Raw genomic sequence first — 26,707 nt, forward strand, 5'->3', positions numbered from 1 at the left:
AGGCACTGTCCTTGAATGGTTTAGGTCGTACCTTTCTCACCGTCTTCATTTCGTCTCGACGAATGGCTTCTCCTCCACCCCCCGTACTGTCTCATGTGGTGTCCCTCAGGGCTCTGTCCTCGGTCCCCTCCTCTTCACCCTCTACATGCTCCCCCTTGGTGACATCATCCGCAGACATGGAGTTAACTTCCACATGTATGCGGATGACACCCAACTCTACCTTTCCTCCTCTACTCTCAACTCCACGACCACCGATGTCCTGACAGCTGCCTGTCCGACATCGAGTCCTGGACGAGAGACAACTTTCTTCAGCTCAACGTGCGAAAAACCGAGGCCCTCCTGATTGGCTCACGTCAGCGCCTCCGCACCTCAGGCGCTGACACCATCAGCATCCAAGGCTGCACTCTCCACCTCTCAAAGCCAGTCAGGAACCTCGGCGTTTTGTTCGACCCTGAGCTGTCCTTTCTCCCTCACATCCGCACCACAACTGGCACCGCCTTCCATCACCTCCGGAACATCGCCAGACTACGGCACTACCTCACCCCTCACGCTGCTGAAACCCTGGTTCACGCCTTTGTCACCTCAAGGCTGGACTATGGGAACTCTCTCCTCGCCGGCCTTCCCGCCACCTCCCTCCACAAGCTGCAGGTCATTCAGAACTCTGCAGCTCGTGTACTGTCCCGCACCAGGCTTCGGACCACATCACTCCCACCCTCGCTCGCCTCCACTGGCTCCCCATCCCCCAGAGGATTGATTTCAAGATCCTCATCCTCACCTACAAGGCCATTCACGGCCTTGCTCCCTCCTACCTCTCCGACCTACTATCCCCCTACCTACCTGCCCGTACCCTCCGTTCCTCTGGCTCCGGTCTGCTCCACGTCCCCCGCCCCAACCGCCCTACCATCGGTGGTCGGGCCTTCAGCCTCTCAGCCCCCAGGCTCTGGAACTCCATCCCCCAGTGCCTTCGCCTTGCTTCCTCCCTTTCCTCCTTCAAGGCCGGTCTCAAAACCTTTCTCTTTGACCGAGCCTTCAGCTCCCCTCTCGACTCTCTTCCCCCTCCTCGCTCCCTCCCTTCCCTCCCCTCACCCTGACCATTTCCCCCCTCCTCGCTCCCTCCCTTCCCTCCCCTCACCCTGACCATTTCCCCCCTGCTCGGGTCATGACCCAACTGTGCAGCGCCTTGGGACGTCCTCCTGACGTGAAAGGCGCTTTATAAATGGAATCTTGTTGTTGTTGTTGTTGTTGGACTCTCTCCCTGGAGGGACATCCGCTGCTTCAATAACTCCAGAGAGTATTAGACACAGGTCAGCAAAAGCCTAGTCATTGGTACCCCAGGGTGTGCATTGGGGTAACTGATGGAGTCTAACCAGCTACAATGGCATTAAAATCACTGTTACACAGCCTTTCCAGCTGCTCGTGTGCATTTGATGAAGTACTTTATCATGTCATCAAGACTTCACAAAGCACGTCACAAACTTTACTGTGAAATGTAGTGACTGTGCATTTATAGGCCAACATGGCTGATGATTTGCTTGCAGCAACATCCCACAAACAGATGTGAAGCGAATGACCAATTTTTTCTGGAGGATTGTTGGCCATGACACCAGGAGAAACTCTCTTCTCTTTTTAAATCGTGCCGTGGGATCTTTAACATATACCTGAACAGAGAGATGGGACCTCAGTTTAACATCGTTTCCAAAGGACGGCATCTCTGACAATGCATTCTACACTGTGAATTCAAAGGCCCGACATAGGGGCTTGAGCGAAAAAAAATGTCCGGACTGTAATGAGAGTATAATTCTGGGTATTCACCCACAAATATACAGTCAATTCACTTTACAGTATATTCCGTGAAGCGCTTTGAGATGTCCAGAAGACATGAAATGCGCTATTTCAACTGCAAAGATTATTATTATGGATTATTATTGTAATTCCGACAGTTCATGTGATGTTTGCTTTCCTATTATGCTGCAGTTCCACTTGTCATCAGGAGATGGAGGCACTGCTCATTGTAGTTTATAATAATAATAATCGTTGCATTTGATACAGCACTTTTCACGTCGGGAGGACGTCCCAAAGCGCTTCACAGAACACACTGTAAAGTGAATTGACTGTATATTTGTGGGCGAACGCGGCAGCCAATTGCGCACAGCAATGTCCCACTAACAGTCGTAGATTGAAAATGATCAATTTATTATTGTTTTGGGTTTTGGAGGGATTATTATTAGGCTCTGTGTGGAGTAAGGAAACTTGCCCAAGGTTTCGCCCTAACCTGCCTGGAATTGAACTAATTTCAATTAAATGATTAAAAATTGTTATCTAATGATCATTGCATTTGATATAGCGCCTTATTATGTCTTTGAGACGTCTCAAAAAGTTTCTCAGAATATACTGTCAAGTGAATTTACTGTATATTTTGTGGGCAAAACGGGGTAACCAATTGCGCACAGCAGCGTCCCACAAACAGTCGTGGACTGAGTGACCAATGTAATTTTGAAGGGATTAGTACCCCGGAAAAGTGATCCATCCGTCCATCGACCAACAACCATGTTCCTATTTACTGCTACATAAACAGAGGCATGTGGCGTAAAGGAAACTTGCCCAACATTTCACCCTGCTGGGCATCGAACCCAGGACTCTCACTTGGGAGTCGAGTGCTCCAACAGCTGAACTGTAGGACTCCACCTGTTATAGCACCTGTTTTAAGCTGTTGAGACCTCTCAAAGCACTCTGCAGGATATTCTATTAACTGGTGTAACTGTGTGCAATTTGTGGGCGAACCAATTTTTGCAAAGTCCTACAAACTGCCTGCATTAGATTAATTTTATATCAATTGATAATAATTGTTGCATTCAATTGAATGGAACGAGCACTCTCTCTGGGAGAACTCACTCTGCTTTACTTCTGGAGAGGATTAGACACAGGCTGCCAAGAGCCAAGGCTTGGGGACCCCAGAGTGTGTTTGGGAAACTGCTGACATTGAATGAGCTTGCCATCAGCTTGATAGCACTGTCTGGGAAGCTCTGGCAAGCTCTCCGCTGCCTGTCCAGCTCGGACCACCCTACCCATTAGGACTTCAGTTTGCAGGGTTAACAGGAGCTGAGAGGGAGGATTCCCTGCCCCCAGTGACTGGTCTCTCCTTCCAAGTCCTGCTGATGAGCCGGGCCGGGCTGTACCGTCATCAGCAGTGCCCTGGAATACTGTGGACCCACCTGGCTCAGGAAGAGACTGACTCAGAGGTTTTACCTGCTTACCCCAACCCCCTCCTCCCGCCCCCCAGAAGAAAGTTCATGTGACATGCGAGGGCGGAGGGGAGGGGAAGGGGGGTGACCGATGGCATGGTCAAAGAGGAAGGTCTTGAGGCGGGACTTGAAGGAGGCTAAGGAGGGGGTGAGGCATAAGAAGTAATAAAAACTCTTGTATTTCCATCTATTATCTGCGGTGCGATCAGACAGCAGAGCCTGATATCGTGCTGTGACTCCTTACATTGGTGCCAAATCTCTGAGCCATCGACCCCCTGTCTAATCTGCAAATAATAATAATAGTCCTCGCATTTGATATAGCACCTTATCACGTTGTTGGATGGACATTATTACCATATCTGTGTGATCATGAAGTGTAAAACAGGTGTGGGAATAAAATGGAAACACAAATTAAATGTAATGCAAAAGCAAACACCTTTTATTCAATAAATTGTCATTAACAAGCTTTAGAAATAAGCATTAAATATTTAAATGCCTTCCTTTTTCCTATCCCACTTTTTCATTTATACTTTCTGGTCTCTCTCCCTTTTACGTTTACTTTCTCTGTCTCTCTTTTTCTTTCCTTCTCTTCTGTTTGTCAGGGGTGGTTGTGCGAGTGCTATAAATGGAATCAAGTGCGGAGGAAGTGTGTTAGTGATTATGGGAAGAAGGGAATTTAGATTAAGATATACGCTTCATTAGAGGAGCAAGCAGCGATAGTAATATAATGTGTAACTCAATGTCTTCTCTTTCTCTCCTTCCTTCTCTTTCTTTCTCACTGTCTCTTACTTTCTATTTTTATTCCATTCTGTTTTTCATCCTTTCTTATTTTTGATATTCTTTCAATCTTTCTCTCTCTCTCTTTCTCTCTCTCTCTCTCTTTCGCTCGCTCTTCCTTTTCCTTCAGTTTAATCTATATGTGACTGAATCACATGCAAAGTGTTAATTAACTATCAACAACAGAAACACCGGTAAAGCTATACTTGACAAATTAACCCAGAATATTGCAAGCGCACAAAGGGTCAACAAGCACATCGCACTACAGCTGCTCTGAGCTATAGATGAGAGTAACTTTACTCCCATCATTGCAGTGCAGATTTGCCATCTCTCGTTTCATCTCCGATCCTATCCACACCTCCATCTCTACAGGAAGATCGTAGGTAACTTGCTCCTGAACCACACCAATCTTCAGCCTTGTCTTGGCAGGGACCTTGGCAGGGAGAGTGAACTCACGTTTGATGGTTGTAGTCTTAGATTCTGTTTTGCCCTTTTCCACTTGGAATCCTAACTGAAGCTCCGTTTTCAGCTCAAGGCTCATGCCAGCTTGGATACCAAACATATCCACTGAAGCTGACATGTTGAAGGTGCTGCCAAGGGTGATTTGACTGGATTGACTGAAGGTTAAAGACTGGGAAATGTTCACTTCCTTAGTAATGGACTGGGCGGCTGTGAAAGCTTGCTCGTAGGGGGTTTGATTTTCACTGATAATTTCATCAATTGTTTGCTGCTTTGATTCTGTCTTCGCTTCATCCCAAAGGACAGTCACCTTTTTAATCGTAGGCTTCCCGGACTTCAGAGGGCGGATGTGGGATACACGATCATGGAAATACATGAAACCATAATCAGGGACACTTTCACCATTTCTTGCCACAAACCTGTACCCCTCGCAGTTGGGGTGTTGATAGAGAACCCAAGCCCCACCCTGGACAACGTGGGAGGAAGCTTTGTCATTCATGTCGCCAAAAACAAGGTTGGTTTCTTGGGTGAAGGTTCTGGATATGCCTTGATAATTGGGATGTTCATACAGAGTTATGCGAGGATTGCTCAGGTCATCTTGGATCAGTTTCATTGATGAGATCGTATCACCGAACCCTTCGGTAAATTTATAGCGACCTTCTTCATACACTCGGATATTTCCACAATAGAACTGATGTTCATACAAGATCCAGGGTTGGCCAAACACCTCCAAGCTTGAGATGATATTGTCAAAGCTCAGTGCGACCAGATCAGGGACATCTTCAGTGAACTCTCGGGAAAGCCCTTTAAAATCGGGATGTTCATAGACAACAAGTTTGTTCATCTTGTTAGCGCTTCTTGACTTGCGAGTCTGTGAGTGAAGAGGGTGTCTGAGCTTCAGGTCTGCAGAGAGAATGTAAAGGTACCTCAATTTATATTCTTTGCACCCGAGTGAGTTAAGTGTGCTGATAGACTGATTCTAGATTGAACTGTAACTAGAGACTGCGATACAGACCAAATATGGAACAATCGTCAATTCACACCTTCTAATGTAATAATTTTTGCTGATGTGAATCATCAGTGGACGTTTGGACAAGTTAATCAAGCTCACAGCGACACTGAGATAATTGTTTGATGTGCTCATATTAATGATACAGAAGGATATCATTACCAATCTAGAGAGCAGAATACAAATTCTGAAAAGATTGACTGGGCTCAAAATTGATACGTCACCAGGACCAGATGGGTTTCACCCAAGGTTACTGTGGGAGATACGGGTTCAAATAGCGGAGGCTTTGGCCATTATATTTCAATCTTCATTGGATACAGGAGTCGTGCCAAGAGACTGGAGAGTGGCTAATGTTACCCCACTCTACAAAAAGGGGCAGAAAGACAAGCCCGGAAATTACAGGCCAGTCAGTCTGACTTCGGTAATAGGAAAGCAACTGGAGACCACAATCCGGGACAGAATAAATCTCTACTTAGAGGAACACGAGGTAATTAGAGACCCCCAACATGGATTTGTTAAAGGTAAATCTTGAAAATCTAATAGAATTTTTTGAATAGGTGACTGCGAGGGTTGATGAGGGAAACGGGGTGGACGTTATTTACATGGATTTCAAAAAGGCTTTTGACACAGTACCGCATAAGAGATTAATACAAAAATTAGAGGCCCACAGTATTAAGGGGACAGTGGCCGTTTGGATTAAGAACTGACTGAGTGACAGAATGCAGAGGGTGGTGGTTAATGGGTGTTTCTCGCAATGGAAGGAGGTGTGCAGCGGTGTCCCCCAGGGATCGGTATTGGGACCACTGCTCTTTCTAATATATATTAATGATCTGGACTTGGGCATAGAGAGCACTATTTCCAAGTTTGCAGGTGATACCAAGTTAGGTCGGGTAGGAAATAGTGAGGAGGACTGTAACCAACTGCAGGCAGACACACACAGAATGGTGGAATGGGCTGACATGTGGCAGATGGATTTCAATGTGGATAAGTGTGAGGTGATTCACTTAGGGAGTAAAAATGATAGGAGGCAATATAGACTTGGGAGCGCAATCTTAAGGGGGGTGAACGTACAGAGAGATCTGGGTGTTCAAGTAAGCGAATCATTAAAGGTAGTGGAGCAGGTAGATAGGGCAGTAAAAAGGGCATTTGGTGTACTGAGCTTTATTAGTAGGGCATAGAGTATAAGAGTAGGGGTTATGGTTAATCTGTACAAAACACTGGTTAGGCCTCATCTGGAGTACTGCGTCCAGTTCTGGGCACCTTACGTCAGGAAGGATATTAAGGCACTGGAAAGGGTGCAGAGGAGATTCACGAGAATGATACCAGGAATGGGGAACCTTAGCTATGAGGACAGGCTGGAGAAGTTAGGACTTCTTCCATTAGAGCAGAGAAGGTTACGTGGGGACCTGATAGAGAAAGGTTTTGACAGGCGAGATAAGGAAAAGCTGTTTCCGCTGGTCGGTGTGTCTGTGACCCATGGTCACAGTCTGAAGATATCTACCAAAAGAAGCAGAAGGGAGGTTAAAAGAAATGTTTTCACTCAGTGAGTTGTTGGAATTTGGAATGATCCGCTCGAAAGGGCAGTGAAGTCCGATTCAATAACAGCTTTTAAGAGGCAACTGGACAGGTATCGGGGGAAGACAGGTTTGTGGGGTTATGGGGAGAAAGCTGGTGATTGGGGTTAGTGAAAGTGATGCTCTGTCAAAGAGCCGCACACACTCGATGGGCCGAATGGCCTCCTTCTGTGCCGTAACATTCTATGAATCTATGAAAAACAAAGTAAATAGCAGGGTCTTTTTGTCAAGTACATTCTTGTCTTCTGCCTTTCCCAAGTCTGTTCTGACTTCAGGCGAGTTAGTGGCCAATATACATACACATGAACAAACAAGTTTGCACAATCTTTCCTTCAACTCGGGAGAGCAATCAGGACAGGGCGGAGGCGGAGGCTGAGGTAAACTGTTGGAATTGTCAGAGCGATTAAAAAAGAAAAAGTGACGTTGGTGTGAAGTCATTTTTCAACAGCAGAACCAGGGACAAACATCGACAAACTGTCAGAAACTACAACTCTGACAGCAAAATAAAACAAAAACACAAAAAATTAAAAAATATAGAAAACACTGTGTGAGAAGATGATGTGGCAGTGAAATGCGAGGACTGTGACATGTGGGAGTTAATGGAGGGCCCTGAGCCCCGGCAACTTCATCTGCTGCGAGTGTCTGCAACTCAGGAAGCTCCACCTGAGAGTAGCTGAGCTGGAAGCCGAGGTGCACTCCATCGGGGACAGTGAGACGTTCCTGGACAGTATGTTGGAGGAAAGCATCACTCCCCTGAGGCTCGGGAGATGCTTACATCTGGTTAATGCTCAGGGACAGGATGGTTTCATCAGTCCTGCAGATAAGGGGACCGCTGAGAGAGGGGTGATGGAGCCTTGGGCAGCAAACTTGTACAACGGATGTGAGTATTTGATGGACCAGACACCTCAAGAGGTGGTCACCCCACCCCACACACTGAGGGTTCAGATGGAAAATGACTGGGTGACTGTCCGGCATGGTAGGAAGAGGGGACGGGCTGGGCAGAATGCCTCGAATAGTGTAGCTCTTTCAAACCGGTACTCTGTACTGAACATTGAGATTGCGGATATCTCCAGGGAGGACAGTAAAAGCCGATTGGTGGAACAGGAGGACATGGGTAACAGGAGCAATGCTATTGTCATAAGGGATACAACAGTGAGAGGTACAGACCGACGTTTCTGTAACAGAAGACGGTAGTCAAGGATGGTATGTTGCCTCCCTGGTGCAACAGTCTTAGACATCGCAGAAAGGGTGGACAAAATTCTTCAGGGGGAAGGAGAACATCCAGAAGTGGTGGTCCACGTTGGGATTCTTGGCATTGGTAAAAAAAAAGGGCTGAGACTCTACAGGGTCAATATCAAAAGCTGGGGAAGATACTAAAGAATCGAATGTCCAAGGTGGTCCAAGATCTCTGGATTACTCCCTGTGCCTCGGGCAAATAAGTAGCAGAATGGCAGGATCAAGCATATGAATGCTTGGCTGGAGAAATGGTCCAGAAAAGAGAGCTTCAGGTTTCTGCGTCATTGGGACCATTTCTGGAGCAGGTGGAACCTGTACCATATGGATAGGTTGACCTAAACAGGGCTGGGCTGAGTGTACTTGCAGACAGGCTATCTAATGCTGTTGGGGAGGGTTTAAACTAGTTTTGAGGGGGGAATGTAATGCAAAAAACGAAGGGCTAGAAGTTGAAGAAAAAAAAAGGGGGCGGAAGTCCAGAACAGAAGTTGGTCTTGGAGTGCATGTGCCTAAATACACGGAGTTTAGCAAACAAGATCAGTGAGCTGCAGCTCAAGCGGTCATAGGGGAATACGATGTAGTCGCAATAACAGAGACTTGGCTCAAGCAAGGACAGGAATGGGAGCTGAATATTCCTGGCTATAATGTATTCAGGAGAGATAGGGAAGGAAAAAAAGGAGGGAGTGTGGCAATGTTAATCAAAAATATGGTTATAGCTGTGGAAAGGGTCGAGGTGATGGAGGGCCCCAAAACGGAATCTATCTGCTTAGGGTTAAGGAACAAAAAATTAGCTGTGACACTGGTAGGGGTATACCATAGACCACTAAACAGTGGGAAGGAAATAGATGAGCAGATCTGGAAGCAGATCTCAGACAGATGAAGGCCAATAGAGTCGTGATAATGAGGGACTTTAATTATCCCAACACAGACTGGCAAAACAACAGCGCAAAGGGCAAGGAGGGGGAAAGATTCCTAAAATGCATACAGGACAACTTTCTTGATCAGTACGTTTCCAGCCCAATGAGGAAGGAAGCAGTGCTGGATCTAGTTCTGGGGAATGAAGTAGGGCAAGTGGAGCAGGTTTCAGTGGGAGAGCATCTGGGCAATAGCGATCACAACATCATTAGATTCAGAGTGCATATGGAAACAGACAAGGAACCATCTAAGGGGAAGATGTTCAACTGGAAGAGGGCAAATTTCAGTGAGTTAAAAAGGGACCTGGCCAAGGTGGACTGGAAAGAAAGATTGGCAGGTAAAACAACTAAAGAGCAGTGGGAAGTCTTCAAGGATGAGATAGCTCGGGTTCAGAATAAATGCATTCCCACTAAAGGGAAAAGTAGGGCTTCGAAACCTCCCTGGATGACGAAGGTAATTGTATCTAGAATGAAGCAGAAAAAGGAGGTGTATGACAAATGTCAAACCCAAGATACAGAAGACAACCAAATCGAATATAGGAAGTGCAGAAGAGGTTTGAAAAAGGAAATAAAAGGGGCAAAAGGGTTATACGAAAAAAGGTTAGCGGGTAACATAAAAGGGAATCCTAAAATATTTTACAAATATGTCAAGGAAAAAAGGTTAGTCAAAGGTAGGGTGGGTCCAATTAAGGACCAATGGGGAAATCTTATTGTGGAGGCAGAGGGCAATGGCTGATGTGCTGAATGAGTGCTTTGCATCTGTCTTCACAAAAGAAGTGGAAGCACCAAATGCCACAGTATCGGAGGAGAGGGTAGAGGAAATGGACAGGATAAGTATAAACAGAGAGGAAGTACTGACAAGGTTGATAAGTGGCCCGGTCCGGAGGGGATGCAGCCGAGGTTACTATGGGAGGTACGGGTACAAATAGCGGAGGCTTTGGCTACAATTTTTCAACCTTCATTGGGCACAGGAGTGGTGCCCGAGGACTGGAGAGTGGCCAATGTTACTCCTCTGTACAGAAAGGGGCAGAAGCACAAACCTGGGAACTCCAGGCCAGTACAGCCTAACATCAGTAGTAGGGAAACTCCTGGAGACTATAATCCGGGACAGAATAAATCTTCATTCAGAAGAATATGGGTTAATTAGGGACAGCCAACATGGATTGGTAAAGGCAAATCTTGTCTAACAAATCTAATAGACTGTGGGAGCAGAGAGGCTGAAAGCCCGGCCACCGATGGTAGGACGGGTAGGGTGGGAGACAAGGACCAGGCCGAAGCCCAATGAATGGCGGGAGTGGGCAGGTTGGCAGTGAGTCAGCAGGTCAGAGAGGTAGGAGGGGGCAAAGCCATGGATGGCCTTGAAAGTGAGGACGAGGATCTTGAATTCGATCCTCTGGGGGATGGGGAGCCAGTGGAGTCGGGTGAGGGTGGGAGTGATGGGGTCACGGAGCCTGGTGCGTGAGAGTACACGAGCTGAAGAATTTTGGATGATCTGCAGCTTGCGAAGGGAAGGGTTGGGAAGGCTGATGAGGAGGGAATTTCCATAGTCGAGCCTTGATGTGAGGAATGCGTGGGTGAGGGTTTTGGCAGCCTGAGGAGTCTGGCAATGTTGTGGAAGAGGCAGTAGGCAGTGCAGGTCATGGCGCGGATGTGAGAGAGAAAGTGACAGTTCAGGGTCAAACAAGACACCCAGGTTCCTGACTGGCTCAGTGAGGTTGAGTGTGCAGCCGTGGAGGCTGATGCTGCCAACACGTGAGGTACGGAGGCGCTTGCCGAGCCAATCAGGAGAGCCTTGGTCTTGCTGACTTTCAGCTGGAGAAAGTTATCCCTCGTCTAGTACTTGATGTCGGACAGGCAGTCGGTCAGAATGCCAATAGTCGAAGTCAAGGGAGTGGCCACGGTTGTAGGTCAGTGAGTTGATGTGGAGGGTGCGGTTTAGGGAGGGGAGTAGGGCAGTGAAATCCGAGGAGGTGGCGCAGGGGGAGTTTAGATGGAGGTTGATGAGCAGGTGTTCAGTGCAGAGGGACAGAGATGAGAGGAGAGAGGAGATATTGGTGAGAAAGGAGCAAGTAAGTTTGGGGATGGGGTAGGGGGGGGAATATCGGGGGTGGTAAATTAGGAGGATTTTGAGGGAGAGAGAGGAGGGATGGTAATAGATGAGGTTCTCAAAAGAGGAGAAACAGCCAGCGGAATAGGGGGATAGGCCAATGGTGGCTTGGGAGATGAGGACCACCCCGTCACCAAGTTGGTTGGGGTGGGGATTGTGGTAAAAGGTGTAGCCAGGAGCAGAGGCTTCAATGAGGGGAACGGGGTCACCAGGGGAGAGCCAGGTTTCTGTAAGCCCAAGAATATCAATGTGCTCATCCAGGATGAGGTCATGGATAGTAATGGCTTTGTTGGAGAGGGAGTGGACACTTTGGAGGGAAATACAGATAGGTTTGCTGGTGGGGGGCACCACCTCTCAAAGCCAATCAGGAACCTCGGTGTTCTGTTCGACCCTGAGTTGTCCTTTATTCCTCATATTCGCGCCACAACTGGCACCGCCTTTCATCACCTCCAAAACATCGCCAGACTACGGCACTACCTCACCCCTCACGCTGCTGAAACTCTGATCCACGCCTTTATCACCTTAAGGCTGGACTATGGGAACTCTCTCCCCATCGGCTTCAGGTCACCTCCCTCCACACTGCAGGTCATTCAGAACTCTGCAGCTCGTGTACTGTCCCGCACCAGGCTTCGGAACCACATCACTCCCACCCTCGCTCGCCTCCACTGGCTCCCCATCCCCCAGAGGATCGATTTCAAGATCCTCATCCTCACCTACAAGGCCATTCACGGCCTCGCTCCATCCTTCCTCTCCGACCTACTATCCCCCTACTTACCTGCCCGTACCTTCTGTTCCTGTGGCTCCAGTCTGCTCCACATCCCCCGCCCCAACCGCCCTACCATCGGTGGCTGGGCCTTCAGCCTCTCAGCCCCGAGGCTCTGAAACTCCATCCCCCAGTTCCTTCGCCGCTTCCTCCCTTTCTCCTTCAAGGCCAGTCTCAAGACCTTTCTCTTCAAACGTACCTTCAGCTCCTCTCTCGACTCTACCCCCTCCTCGCTCCCCCCATCCCGCCGTCCTCCCAACGTGAAAGGTGCTCTTTCAATGCAATCTTGTTTTTGTTGTTGATGATGGGCAGAGTGGTATAGAGAAGATTTGGGGTTGTGGGAGAGAAGTGACCATGGAGTTTGAGGAGCAGAGAGAGTTGGAGAGGATATGGATATGGATGACGAAGGAAGAAGGGGTGTTTGTCTTATCAAGCTACCGGCCCATCTCCAACCTCCCCTTCCTGTCCAAGGTCCTGGAACGAGTTGTGACCTCCCAGCTGCGCTCTTTCCTCTCCACCCATTCATTATTGGAACCCCTTCAGTCGGGTTTCCGTGCTTCCCATAGCACAGAAACCGCCCTGGTCAAGGTCACCAATGACATCCTGACCATGTGTGACCATCCGCTGCCTCCTCGTCCTCCTCGACCGATCAGCAGCATTCGATACGGATGACCATGCTATCCTCCTCCACCGCTTGTCCTCCCACCTCAACCTTCAAGGCCCTGTCCTTGAGTGGTTTAGGTCGTACCTCTCCCACTGTCTTCACTTTGTTTCCATGAACGGCTTTTCCTCCACCCCCCGCACTGTCTAGTGCGGTGTCCCTCAGGGCTCTGTCCTCGGTCCCCTCCTCTTAACCCTCTATATGCTCCACCTTGGTGATATCATCCGCAGACATGGGGTTAACTTCCACATGTATGTGGATGACACCCAACTCTACCTTTCCTCCTCTACCCTCAACTCCATGACCCCCGATGTCCTGACAGCTTCCTGTCCGACATCGAGTCCTGGACGAGAGACAACTTTCTTCAGCTCAACGTGCGCAAAACTGAGGCCCTCCTGATTGGCTCAGTCAGCGCCTCCGCACCTCAGGCGATGACAGCATCAGCATCAAAGGCCGCACTCTCCACCTCTCAAAGCCATCAGGAACCTCGGTGTTCTGTTCGACCCTGAGCTGTCCTTTCTCCCTCATATCCGCGCCACAACTGGCACCGCCTTCCATCACCTCCGGAACATCGCCAAACTACGGCACTACCTCACCCCTCATGTGGCTGAAACTCTGGTCCACGCCTTTATCACCTCAAGGCTGGACTATAGGAACTCTCTCCTCGTCGGCCTTCCCGGCCCTCCCTCCACACTGCAGGTCATTCAGAACTCTGCATCTCGTGTACTGTCCCGCACCAGATACCGCGACCACATCACTCCCACCCTCACCATCACCCACGCCCTCACCCTCACCCTCGCCCTCGCTCGCCTCCACTGACTCCCCATCCCCCAGAGGATCGAATTCAAGATCCTCACCTACAAGGCCATTCACGGCCTTGCTCCCTCCTACCTCTCCGACCTACTATCCCCCTACCTACCTGTCCGTACCCTCCGTTCCTCTGGCTCCGGTCTGCTCCGCATCCCCCGCCCCAACCGCCCAACCATTGGTGGCCGGGCCTTCAGTCTTTCAGCCCTGAGGCTCTGGAACTCTAACCTCCAATGCCTTCGCCTTGCCTCCTCCCTTTCCTCCTTCAAGGCAGGTCTCAAGACCTTTCTCTTTGACCGTGCCTTCAGCTCCCTTCTCGACTCTCTACCCCCTCCTGGCTCCCTCCCTTCCATCCCCTCACCCTGACCATTTCCCCCCTCCTCACTCACTCCCTTCCCTCCCCTCACCCTGACCATTTCCCCCCTTGCTCGGGTCCTGACCCTACTGTACAGCGCCTTGGGACGTCCTCCCGACGTGAAAGTCGCTCTATAAATGGAATCTTGTTGTTGTTGTTGTTTTTGAGGAGGTTGCTGCTGAGAGAGTGAGTGATAAGACAGTTGGGGTGGCTGCTCTGGGACAACCAACACTGAGAGCCACGATGGGCGTTGCAGAGAAAAGCAGAAGGAAGGTGAAGCTTCCTCTACCTTGTCCATCCAGTACTCACAGGTACAGATCAGCCATGATCTAACAGAATGGCAGAATAGGCTCAAGGAGCTAAATGGCCTACTCCTATTCCTATGTTAGCAACAGCACTGGCTATAAACTGAGCAAAGCTCATACTACACTGCCCGTCCCGCACTGTGAGATCAGTGACTGAGATCTGCATTATTCTAGCACATGGATGAATTAATTTACGGGATGAATTAGATGGACCTTGGTCTTTTTTCATCAGCAATTACTATGTTCCTATGAAAGGAAGAAGTCCAGGACAGAGTAATGCACCAGTGGTGGCCAACGTTTATGGTCGGACAACAAAATATATTTTCTTAATTAAACATTTCTTGTGCCATAAATCAAGAAATATTCAATTGAGATTAAACTAAAAACACACTACAGATAAACACGGACTTACCTAGACTTGTGCGAATATCTGAGGGCCGCTTTTTGACAGGTTGGCCAACACTGCTCTAACCTGACATGCAATCCCGGGTCAGGGTTAGATACAGAGTAAAGTTCCGCTACACTGTCCATTCCCCATTCCCAGGTCAGCGTTAGAGACAGAGAAACGCACCCACTACACTGTGCGACCGGCATGCCGAGCTCTGGAGATGTACTTACGTGTGTGCTCTGAGCAGTTTGTTGTCACAGACAGTTGTTTGTGTGGAGCTGATAGAAGATCGGCAGCTGTGGAGTGTGAGGTGAGGAAGTTCTGGTTTGTGTGATGGGGTAAAGCCCAGTTTATATGGAGCTGCTCAGGGGGAGGCGACTGCAAGTCTTCCAGTGGATTGGCGGGATATTGACGTCTGAGCAGATTGTTTGATTTCCAAAGAATTGCCGGACCCTCAAGGAAGTGTAATTCTCAAGAAAATAATTCTCATTGGAAACAGCTGGCATAAGGCCAACAATTCTTATCTCTTTCATGCTCTGGAGGTGGGGTGTGTGAGTAATGTGATAGAGTGAAATCCTGCAGGTTAGTGATTAGAGCGCTCGCCCCTCAAGTCAGAGACCTGGCTTTGATTCGTGGCAGGGCGAAATGTTGAGCAAATTTCCTTGCTCCATACACATCTGGTTGAGGAAGAATGTCTTCTAGACAGGACTTCAAAGAGACAAGTGAGGGGGTGAGGTGGAGGGATTGCGGGATAAAGATTTGAGAGTTTGGGAGCAGCGATGCCTGTTCATCAATGGTGGGGCAGGAAGTTTGGGGAACCTGAAGCAGGTTGGTGTCCGCCAAGTGGAGGGAGTGGACAGGCTGGTACGGGGTTAGGAGGTCAGCGAGGTAGGGGGGAGCAAGTCCATGGTGGGCTTTTAGCATGAGAACAAGAGTTTTGTACTTGATACTCAGAGGAATGGGGAGCCAGTGAAGCCGGGCAGCAAGATCAAGGGTGCCCCCAGGTGCAGGAGAGGACACGAGCTGCAGAGTTTTGAATACCATGCAGCTTGTGGAAGGAAGAGTTGGGAAGTCCAGTGGGCTGGCAGTTGGGCTAATCAAGCTGGGAAGCAATGAAAGCATGGATCAGGGTCTCGGTGGCCAGTGGTGAGAGGCAGTGGCGGAGGTGGGCAATGACAGGGAAAGGTGCAATGGGTCACAGAGCTATCCAATTCGAACCGCTCCCCCATTCTTTCCCCGTAACCATGCAAATTTTTACTTTTCGAATGTACATCCTGTAGCTCAGTGGAGTCCTGTAGCTCAGTGGTTAAAGAACTTGCTTCGCAAGCAGGCGACGTGGGTTCGATTCCCGGCAGGGTGAAACATTGAGCAAGTTTGCTTGCTCCATACACCTATGTTTAACAAGCAGTAAGTAGGAATCCAGTTGTTAGTTAATTGGCGGAATACTTTTTTTGGGGGTAATAATTCCTACAAATAAATAATAAAATGGTCACCTCAATCCACGATTGTGGGACACTGCTGTGCGCAATTGGCTGCTAAGTGCTATGCACACAGAGATAGGTTCCCATTGAGTGAGGTAAGTAATCAATTATTATCAGATTTCTCTGAATTGGGGTTAATAATCCCTTTAAATTTTTTAGCTGGTTAGACTTCAGCAGGACCTCAATTCTGGGGACCCAAAGCCTTGGCTTATTCTGAAACTCTGCCTAAAACGGTCCAGAATGAGGTAAATAGGATGGAACCCTCCAGGCAGAGTGTGCACATTCCATTCCAATACATGGGAATGTCCATGTGTCGGTGGGACACATGGAACTCAGTTTGGTTTGGATACTCTTTAGCCCAGTGATGGGTTTCTGGCTGTGTCAGACACGGGGCTGACCAAAACAACGAAAGTGGGGGTGAGAGGCTTGACACCCAGGGGGAGAGGCAATGGTGGAGGCTGCTGTTGTTGCACAGGTGCAGGAAACCTGAGCGAGTGACTGTCTGGATTAAGGCAAATTAGAAAAATGAAGAGACATGAAGAGTTAAACAGCCTTCTCCAGGGAGAAAATATCTGCGTGAAATACGATATGAAAGGCGCAATGTAAATATAACTTTGTATTGTGAGGTGTTCTAGTCCGGCTCCACTGGCTCCCTGTCATCAAATGGATTGATTTGAAGATCCTCATACTTGTTTTCAAATCCATTCATCCCCTGGCAACTCTCGACCTCTCTGACCTGCTTAACCCACATCACTCTTCCTCCACTCGACTGGCTCCGACCTCCTGCAAGTCCCTTGTTACCTCCGTTCCACCATCGGTGGTCGTGATTTCAGCCACTACCCCCAAAACTAGTTGTTGCTGTTGTGTGTTTGGCTGTTGAGGAAGTTGAACTCAGGAATAAGAAACAAGGAAAGTGAATGCTATATCCCCAGAGAAAGAGTCTCATTATGTGAGGTGAGTAATAAAGTGTTATGATTTCTTTGAATTAGCTAAGTCTGGGATGTGACCAGAAGGTTAAGATAACTGAAGTCACATTTCATGTGGTTTTAAAGTCAGTCAAGTTCATTTTGTCAACCTATCATTGCTACCCACAATGAGCGCCCTCCCCCTCTGCACCACCTCTCGCCCCCAGCCTTCTGCAGGCTGATAATGTCCTACGAAACCCGCCGCCTCTCGTCCCAGCGTGCGCATCTTGACTGCTGCCCCCGACCCGAATTGGCCCTCCCTCAAAATGCCCCCCTCTCTGCAACTCTCCCGCTCTGTCCTGCACTCTCTCCGCCCTCCCCGCCTCCTATCTCTACTTCGCCAGGCTCATCGTGGCACTCGGCGCTGGCTGTCCAGCAGCAGCCACACCGACTGCCCCATTCCCCATCACCGCCGCAAGCCACCCCGGACCCAGACCGCGGGGGCTAACTTCCCCTCCCTCATCCGCATCGCCACCCTCCCTCCCAACCATTCCCCTACCCCCTCCCATCCCACACATCCTCCTGGCAACTGTCCACTCTGCATTGGCCTTCATAATGTCCGCTCCATCTCCAACAAGACCCTGGCCATCAATGAACTCATCCTCGATGAGAACATTGACATCATGGCCCTCACTGAAACCTGGATCACCCCAGGTGAAACCTTCCCCCTCACTGAGGCCACACCAACTGGCTACACCTACAACCATGTCCCATGACCCAATAGTCGTGGTGGCGGGGTGGCCCTCATATCCGGGGCGTCACTTGCCCTATGCCCCTACTCCACTGACTCATTCCCCTCTTTCGAACAGTTTACCCTCTGCCATCCCTCACAACTCCCTCTAAAAATCCTACTTTACTGCCCCCCAAAATCCTCCACCACCTTAATCGCTGACAACTCCACCCTCTGTCGTGGCTTCGCTGCATAAAACACAATCCAAAGACAGTTTCAACAATCCACAATTGTAAGCTTTATTGACTTGCTGCAGTAAGGGAAGAAATTCTTTCAGGTTGCAATACCCGACCAGGACAATTTCGAATTATGTGTGATTATACAGAGTATATATATTTTTTAGAATACATGATACATAAATCTTATCCAACCAAAATAGTTTGCTCACATGAATATTTGTTTTCCAATTTTCTTGATTAGTAGATTTTACTCTTGCATGGCTTTGTAATGTCTGTCAAGTTAACTGCTCAAGCATAGTGATACTCCTTACTAATAAATTTTAGTAAGGCAAGAAAGCCCTTGGAGGAGATCTTTTGGTCCTTTGCCAGTAGGTAGGAGGCTTACCAATTTTACTGATACAGACAGCACAAAAACAATACAATTAGAGGGTGAAGGGCTGTTTACACTGCAGCGCAAGATGTTTTTAACCCGTTATGTAATAGTTCATGTTACATTTCCACCCTCCTTGCTTCCCTCTGCCTCTGCTCCGACCACCTCATCATCCGAGGCGACTTCAACCTCCACTTCACCCCCTATTGCTCCCCCTCAGATTTCTCTCCTCTCTCAACCTTTCCTTCTACAAAGATTCTGCTACCCACACCCACGGTCACCCGCGTGACCTGGTGATCACCCAAGGCCTCAGCGTCTTGGATGTCATCACCACTGACAAGGCCATCTCTCACGACCATTTCATCTCCCTCAACTCCCATATCCCTCTCACCACTGCCTCCAAACCTACCACGGTCTTCTACCGCCAGTGGAAGAAGATCTCCCCGCAATCCCTCTCCGCTGCCCTGGAGTCCTCTGATCTCCTCCCCCTCTGGCCCACCTCTCGCACCAACCCACTCACTGTGCTCGCTCTTCTCCACAGCACCCTCTTCACCAAACTCGATGCTCTTGCTCACCTCCCGAACTGTCTCCTATTCCCGATTCTCACCCTGGTTCACCAGCCACCAGCCACCTCCGCTCACTTAAGGCCCAGGTGCGGCTGCCGAATGCACTTGGCTCAAATCTAGCCTTACAGTCCATCGGCACATCTGGCTAGACGTCATCAAAACCTCCTGGTCCGCTCTCATCTCAGCCAAATCGTCCTTCTATTCCAGGTTAATCCTGGAGGTGAAGGGCAACCCCAGGCTCCTGTTCTCCTTGATTGAAAGCTGGAAAACCTGAAAGAACCTGCTAGAACTTGGTTTTATGATTTGGTTATTTGTATACAAGTATATAGTCTTATGTAACCTTATATGTGTGATTAGCAGGCAATTGGCTGAGTGTATTAACCTACTGGGATTCTGAGAATTAAAAGAACCACTATAATCCATTTGAGCGTGTGTCTCTTATTTGGATTTTCTAACAAATAGGGATTCGGCAGGATACTCTGAATTAATGCACTCGGCAGTTGACGTGTTTAGGAGTCCGGTACGACCGTAACTAGTAAGTAGTTGGGACGGTGGCCGTGCCTGTGTGGGCTACAAAATGTGTAGCAGGCAATTAACCGAGTGTATTAACCCATTGGGATCTGAGTATTAAAGATCCAATATAATCCATTCGAGCGAGTGTCTCTTATTTGGATTTTCTAACAACTATCACCCCAACCTTGAAGAAACCTTCCCTCGCCCCAACGCAGCTATCCAGCTACCAGCCCATCCCAAACCTCCCTTTCCTATCCAAGGTCCTTCAGAGAGCAGTTGCCTCCTAGCTTCCCTCTTTCCTCTCCTCCCACTCCCTCCCTGAACCCCTCTAATCGGGTTTCTGTGCTGCTCACAGCATGGAAACTGCTCTGGTCAAGGTCACAAACGACATCCTGACCATGTGTGACCAGGGCTCCCTCTGCCTCCTCGTCCTCCTCGACCTCTCCGCCGCCTTTGACACTGCTGACCACTCAATGCTCCTCCGCTGCCTCTCCTCCAACCTCAACCAGCAAGGTTCTGTCATTGACTGGTTCAGGTCCTACCTTTCACACTACCCTCCACTTCGTCGCAGCAACCGGCTTCTCCTCCAGCCCCCATCTCGTGCGGTCTTCCTCAGGGCTCTGTCCTCGGTCCCCTCCTCTTCACCGTCTACATGCTCCCCCTTGGTGACATCATCCGCAGACATGGGGTAAATTTCCACATGTATGCAGATGACACCCAACTCTACCTCTCTGCCTCCACTCTGAATTCCAGGAATTCAACAACACCAACAACAACTTGGATTTATATAGTGCCCTCCATGCTGGACGGCGTCTCAGAGCGCTTTACAGTAATGGATCCCGGGGCCGAGCCAGGGCTGGGGGAGGAGAGAGGGGGGGGGAAGATATCCAAAGGTGCGGTCGAAAAGAAAGGTCTTCAGCAGAGACCTGAAAATGGGAAGGGAGGGAGCGAGATGAAGGGAGTGAGCCTCGAGGCATAGCGGCTGAAGGCACGGCCGTCGAGGGTGGAGCGGAGGACTCGGGGGACAAGGAAGAGGCCTGACCCGGAGGAACGAAAGCAACGGGTGCTGTGCTGAGGAGAGAGGAGGTCAGAGAGTTCGCGGGTGCAGAGGAGTGCAGGGACTTGAAGACAACGATGAGGATCTTGAAATCGATCCTCTCTGGGATAGGGAGCCAGTGCAGTCTGGCCAGGACTGGGGTGATAGAGGAGCGTCCTATTGGCGTCTTGACCTACTGCTTGTCCGACATTAAGTCCTGGACGAGGAACAACTTTCTGCAACTCAATGTCAGCAAGACTGAGGTCCTCCTGATTGGCTCACTCCGCAACTCGGGCACCGGCAGCATCAGCCTCCACGGCTACACATTCAACCTCACTGAGACAGTCAGGAACCTGGGTGTCTTGTTTGACCCTGAAGTGTCCTTTCTCCCCCACATCCGCGCCATGACCGGCACTGCCACCACCTCCACCGCAACATTGCCAGAGTCCGTCACTGCCTCACCCCTCAGGCTGCCCAAACCCTCACCCACGCATTCATCAGCTCAACGCTCGATAACAGGAACTCCTTATCAGCCTTCCCAACCCTTCCCTTCACAAGCCTCAGATCATCCAAAACTCTGCAGCTCATGTACTCTCGTGTATCAGGCTCCGTGACACCATCACTCCCACCCTCGCCCGACTCTATTGACTCCCCATCCCCCAGAGGATCGAGTTAAAAATCCTCATCCTCACTTTCAAGGCCATCCATGGCTTTGCCCTCTCCTAACTCTCTGACATGCTGACTCCCTGCCAAGCTGCCCTCTCCCTCCCATCAGTGGACTCCGGCCTGCTCCATGTCTCCCGCCCAACCCGCCCTACCACAAGTGGCCGGGCTTTCAGCCTCTCTGCTCCCACAGTCTGGAACTCCATCCCATGGTCCCTTCCCCTCGTTTCCTCCCTTGCCTCCTTCAAGGCTGGTCTCAAGACCCTTCTCTTTGATCGTGCCTTTGGTCTCCCTCCCACCTCTCTGCCTCCCTCACCCCTAAACTACCCCTCCCCCATGCTCAGGCCCCAACACCGGACCGCTCAGCGCTTTGGGACATCTTCCCGCTGTGAATGGAGCTCTATAATTGTAATTTTGTTGTTGTTGTTGTTTTCCCCATTGAAAACCGCAATTCTCCAATGTTTTTGAGTTCATTGAAAACATCCACTCCTTACACCGGTCCTTGATTTCAATGCCCTGGAACAAGTTGTTGCTTGTCAGCTTCGCTCTTTCCTCCCCGCCAATATCTCACGAACCACTCCAATTGGGTTTACATGCTGCCCGGAACACAGAAACAACATTGCACAGCTCAGTCACCGTCTTTACCCTCAGGCTACCGAGACCGAGACTCTCATACACGTATTCATCACATCCAGTGTCGATTATGCTTATTCTCTGCTTGTCGGTCTTCCCAACTCTTCCCTCTACAAGTTACAGACTATTCAGAACTCTGCAGCTCTACCCTAGCTGCTCTACCCTATTAAGCTCTGTGACCCTATCACCTCCACCCTCGCTTGGCTCCCTTGGCTTGTCCTTGCCTCGTATGCCATCCACAAACTTTCTCCTCCCTACTTCTTTGACCTGCTAACTGCAAAGCGACCTGTGCGCTCATTCTGCTCAGTGGATTCTGGCCTGTTCCACATCATCCGCCGGCCCGCCCCAACATCAGCGGTCAGGGATTCAACCTCTCTGCCTCCAACCACACTTTGAATTCCATCCCACATTCTCTCTGCCTCACTCCCTCCATTGCCTCCTTCAAGGCATGTCTCAAGACCCTCTTCTTCGACCACCCTTTATGCCCTCCAGATGCCCGATCCCAACTCCCCCTGCTAAGGCCAAATCCCTGGATGTCCAACACCTTGGGATGTCCTCCCAAATATAATTTTGTATTGTATCATTTCAGGGAATTGGTGCTGCACCCACTCTAAGGTCAATGTGTTTTTCTAGACCTGCGGTGCCCAAAACTGAATGCAGTACATGGGCATCAAATCCCTTTGCTCTTCCTCAATTCTTTCCATCCTTCCACCCCAACATACCATTAGCCTTCCTGATTGCTTGCTGTACCTGCAAACTAACTTTTTGTGACTGGTGTACAAAGACACCCAAGTCCCTCTGAACGCTAACACTATGTAGTCTCTCACCTTCTAAAACATAATCTGCTCTATTACCACCTAGATGGATGACCTCACAGTTCCCTACATTATATTTCATCTACCACCTATTTGGCCACTCATCTCGCCTATCTATATCTTGTTGCGTTTCTTTAATGTCATCCTCGGTGTTTGCTTTCCCTCCTAGTTTAGTGTCACCCGCGAATTTGGATATATTAAGTTCGAAGGCCTCATGTAGATCGTTAATGCAGATTGTAAATAGTTTAGACCCAAGCACTGATCCTCGTGGCACTCCACTAGTCACATCCCACCAATCTGAGAAGGACCCGTTTATCCATACTCTTTGTTTTCCATGTTAGAACTCCATCCCACAATTGCCTTCACTTCGACCCTTCTTTGCCTCTTTCAAGGCCCGTCTCAAGACCCTCCTCTTTCACCACGCTTTTGGTCACCCTCGTACCCACACCCTCCTACACCCTTGCACTCCACCTCTCCTGATCCCAACCTACAGCACGGATGCAAATCCTAACTGTTCAGCACATTGGAACTTCCTCCCGGAGCTGAAGATGGAATGTTGATCTCAGGCCAGATAAACAACAACAACAAAATTACATTTGTGTGCGCCTTTCACATTGGGAGGACATCCCAAGGCACTGGATAGTCTGTGTTTCAGATCCAAACTGGGTTTCGGGTTTGTGGAATGTGGAGGGCGGGGTTCGGCAGGGTGACTGAAAGCACGATTGAAGAGGAGGTTTCTTGAGATTGTTCTTGAAGGATGCAAAGGAGCGTGCGAGGCAGAGGGAATGGGGGTGGAGTTCCAGAATGCAGGGGCAAAGTGACAGAAAGCCCACCATTTGTGAGGCGGGCGAGTCGGGAAATGTGAAGTAGGCCAGAGCCCACTGAGCGGTGGAAGCAGGCAAGATGGTAGGGGTTTAGGAGGTCACAGAGGTAAGGGGGGAGCAGGACCATTGAGGGCTTTGAAGGTGAGAAGCAGGATTTTGAACTGTATCCTCAGAGTGATGGGATGTCAGTGGTGTCAGGCGAGAATGGGGGTGATAGGGTCATGGAGCCTGGTGCAGGAGAGGACACAGGCTGCAGAGTTCCAGATGATCTACAGCGTATGGAGGGAGTAGTTGGGGAGGCCGACAAGCAAGGAATTTACAAAGTCAAGCCTCAATGTTATGAAAGCATGTATGAGAGTTTCGGTGGCCTGCGGTGTCAGACAGTGGCGGAGCCGAGAGATGTTGTGGAGGCGGGGAAGGCAGAGATGGCACAGATGTGGACTACAAAGGATAGTTGTGGGTCAAATAATATGCCGGTTCTGGAAACAAGGTTCCGGACTGGCTTAGTAAAGTGGAGTATGCAGCCCTGAATGGTGATGCTGTCGGCAACTGAGGTGTGGAGGCACTGACAGAAGCCGATAAAGAGGGCCGCGGTCTTGTTGATAATCAACTGAAGAAAATTAGCTCTCATCCAGGACTTGATGTCTGACAGACATTCTGTCAGGACAGCAGTGGTCCTGAAGTCAAGGGTGGAAGCACAGAGGTAGAGTTGGGTGTCTTCCACATACATGTGGAAGTTGACTCCATGTCTTGGATGATGTCACTGAAAGGCAGCCTGTAGATTTTGAAGAAGAGGCCCACCAGGAGGCCACCAGTTTGCCCACACTGAAAGCGGTCCACAGACAAAAACAACAACAACATGATTGCATTCATAGAGCGCCTTTCACATCGGGAGGATGTCTCAAGGCGCTGGACAGTTGGGTTGGGACCCGAGCAGGGGAGAAATGGTTAGGGTTAGGGGAGGGAAGGGAGGGAGCGAGGAGGGGGTAGAGAGTCGAGAGGGGAGCTGAAGGCACGGTTGAAGAGAAAGGACTTGAGACCGGCCTTGAAGGGGGAAAGGGAGGAAGCAAGGCGAAAGAACTGGGGGATGGAGTTCCAGATCCTAGGGGCTGAGAGGCTGAAAGCCTGGCCACCGATGGTAGGGCGGTTAGGGCGGGGGATGTGTAGCAGACCGGAGCCAGAGGAACGGAGGGCACGGGAAGGTAAGTAGGGGGATAATAGGTCGGAGAGTTAGGAGGGAGCAAGGCCATGAATGGCCTTGTACGTGAGGATGAGGATCTTGAATTCGTTCCTTTGGGCAATGGGAAGAGCGCTGAGAAAGGAGGGTTGTAAGGCAAGGAGGGGGTGCGCCAGATCCTGGGGTGTAGGCAGGGAGGGGGTGCAGTGAGTGTGGGGGGCAGCCGGGGGATGCACTAGGTGCTGTAACCGTGCGGTGCAGAGCTAATGGTGAGCTGGCAGGTGAGCGGGGTTGGAGTAGACTTACCTGGCGGGGAGACACCATGATCATGAAGGTGCTTCTCCCAGGACCAGGCCAACCCATTGCACTGCGGGTTGTGCTGCCGCCTGTGGTGCCGAGTTTGTGTTGGTGGCAACTGCTCGCACTCTCCCTGGTTTGCACACTAACAGCAGAGTCTTCCTCTGGTGTCAATGCTCCATTCCTGCTCTGCTCTCCATCCAGTCAGCACCGGGGCCGAGTTCATCATAACAAGTGCGAGTGGCCGAACCCGCCTGGACCAAATTCAAAGTAATGGTCCATTGGCAGATCTGGCGTCACCACACCAAGACCTACGCTGCCCTCTTGCCTCCGCCAAATCCTCCTCCTGCTTAAGGTTATCTTGGAGGCAAAGGACAACTTTAGGCTTCTCTTTTCCATCACAATCCGTCTCCACCTCCCCTCGCCTCGCCCACCCTCTCCTCAAACTCCAACTGTGAGGAGATGCTGGACTTCCTTGAATCTAAAATCGAGGGGATACGTTCAGCGACCTCTGCCCCGTCCACTGGCAGCGCCACATCACCTCTCCCTCACGACCCACCCCCCCTAACCATTCCCTCCTCTATTCCTTCGACCCTATCTCTCCCTCCTCCCTCACCACGACTGTCCACAAACTCAAACCCACCACCTGCTCCCTCGATCCCATCCCCACCTCTCTCCTCATCTCCCAGCTCCACCTTCTGGCCCCTCTCCTGTCCGATGTCATCAACCTCTCCTTGTCCACCGGTTCAGTTCCCACCCCCCTAAAAACAGCCGTCATCACCCCCATCCTGAAAAAAACCTGGCCTGGACCCATCCCTCCTCTCCAGCGACCGCCCCATCTCTAACCTGCCATTCCTCTCCAAGGTCCTAGAACAAGTCGTCGGGTCCCAGCTCCGTTCTTTTCTTTCTCACCATTATGTCTTTGAACCCCTCCAATCCGACTTCCGCGCTGCCCACAGCACAGAAACTGCACTGGTCACAGTCACCAATGACATTCTGAACATCTGTGATCAGGGCTCCCTCTGCCTCCTTGTCCTCCTCGACCTCTCTGCCGCCTTCCTCTTTTCTTAATCTTTACTTACTCCATCCTCATACACCGCCTCTCCTCTTTACTTAATCTTAATCTTTACTTACTCCATCCTCATACACCGCCTCGTCTCTTTACTTAATCTTTGCGGACCTGCCCTTGCCTGGTTCGATTCCTATTTCTCTGACCGTCTCCGCCTTGTTGCCACCAATGGTTTCTTATCCAGCCCCCACACTGTTACGTCGGGGGTCCCCCAGGGCTCTGTCCTTGTCTCCTCTTTAATATCTACATGTTCCGCTTTGGTGACATCATCCGCAGACATGGGGTCAACTTCCACATGTATTCAGAGGACATCCAACTCTATCTTTCTGCCTCCACCTCAACTCCAGGACCACTGCTGTCCTGACAGACTACCGTCGGACATCAAGTCCTGGATGAGGGCAAACTGCCTATAGTTGAATGTGAACAAGACTGAAGCCCTCCTGATGGGCTCGTGTCAGCGCCTCTGCACCTCAGGCTCTGGCAGCATCAACCTCCATGGTTGCACACTTCAACTCACCAGCCAGTCAGGAACCTCAGTGTCTTCTTCGACCCTCAACTGTCTTTTCTTCCCCACATCCAAGCCATGACCCGCTCTGCCTTCCCTCACCTCTACAGCATCGCCCGACTCCGCCACTGCCTCACCCCTCAGGCCACTGAAACTCTTGTTCATTGCCTTCATCACCTCCAGGCTCCACTATGCAAATGTCCTGCTTGTTGGCCTTCCCCACTCCTCCCTCCACAGCTGCAGATAATCCAGAATTCTACAGCCCGTGTCCTCTCCCGCACCAAACGCCG

At 50.1% G+C, this 26,707-nt stretch overlaps 1 protein-coding gene and 1 pseudogene across 1 annotated transcript; one reads left to right on the forward strand and one right to left on the reverse strand.

Moving 5' to 3' along the window:
• Positions 1–3,658: 3,658 nt before the first annotated feature.
• On the reverse strand, positions 3,659–14,997 carry LOC103173188 (epidermal differentiation-specific protein-like). Its single transcript, XM_042333639.1, has 2 exons — positions 14,825–14,997; positions 3,659–5,381 (listed from the first exon to the last, which is right to left on the reverse strand). The coding sequence occupies exon 2, from the start codon at positions 5,320–5,322 to the stop codon at positions 4,282–4,284; it is 1,041 nt and encodes a 346-aa protein (XP_042189573.1). The 5' UTR covers positions 5,323–5,381; positions 14,825–14,997; the 3' UTR covers positions 3,659–4,281.
• Positions 14,998–24,844: 9,847 nt separating this feature from the next.
• On the forward strand, positions 24,845–24,980 carry LOC121848592 (annotated as a pseudogene).
• The last annotated feature ends 1,727 nt before the right edge of the window (positions 24,981–26,707 follow it).

The sequence above is a fragment of the Callorhinchus milii genome, unplaced genomic scaffold (genome assembly GCF_018977255.1).
Source record: "Callorhinchus milii isolate IMCB2004 unplaced genomic scaffold, IMCB_Cmil_1.0 Scaffold3, whole genome shotgun sequence".
Taxonomy (NCBI): Eukaryota; Metazoa; Chordata; class Chondrichthyes; order Chimaeriformes; family Callorhinchidae; genus Callorhinchus; species Callorhinchus milii.

Excerpts from the sequence above, each read along its gene's own strand:
- LOC103173188 (XM_042333639.1), bottom strand. The coding sequence starts at position 5,322 with ATGAACAAACTTGTTGTCTATGAACATCCCGATTTTAAAGGGCTTTCC.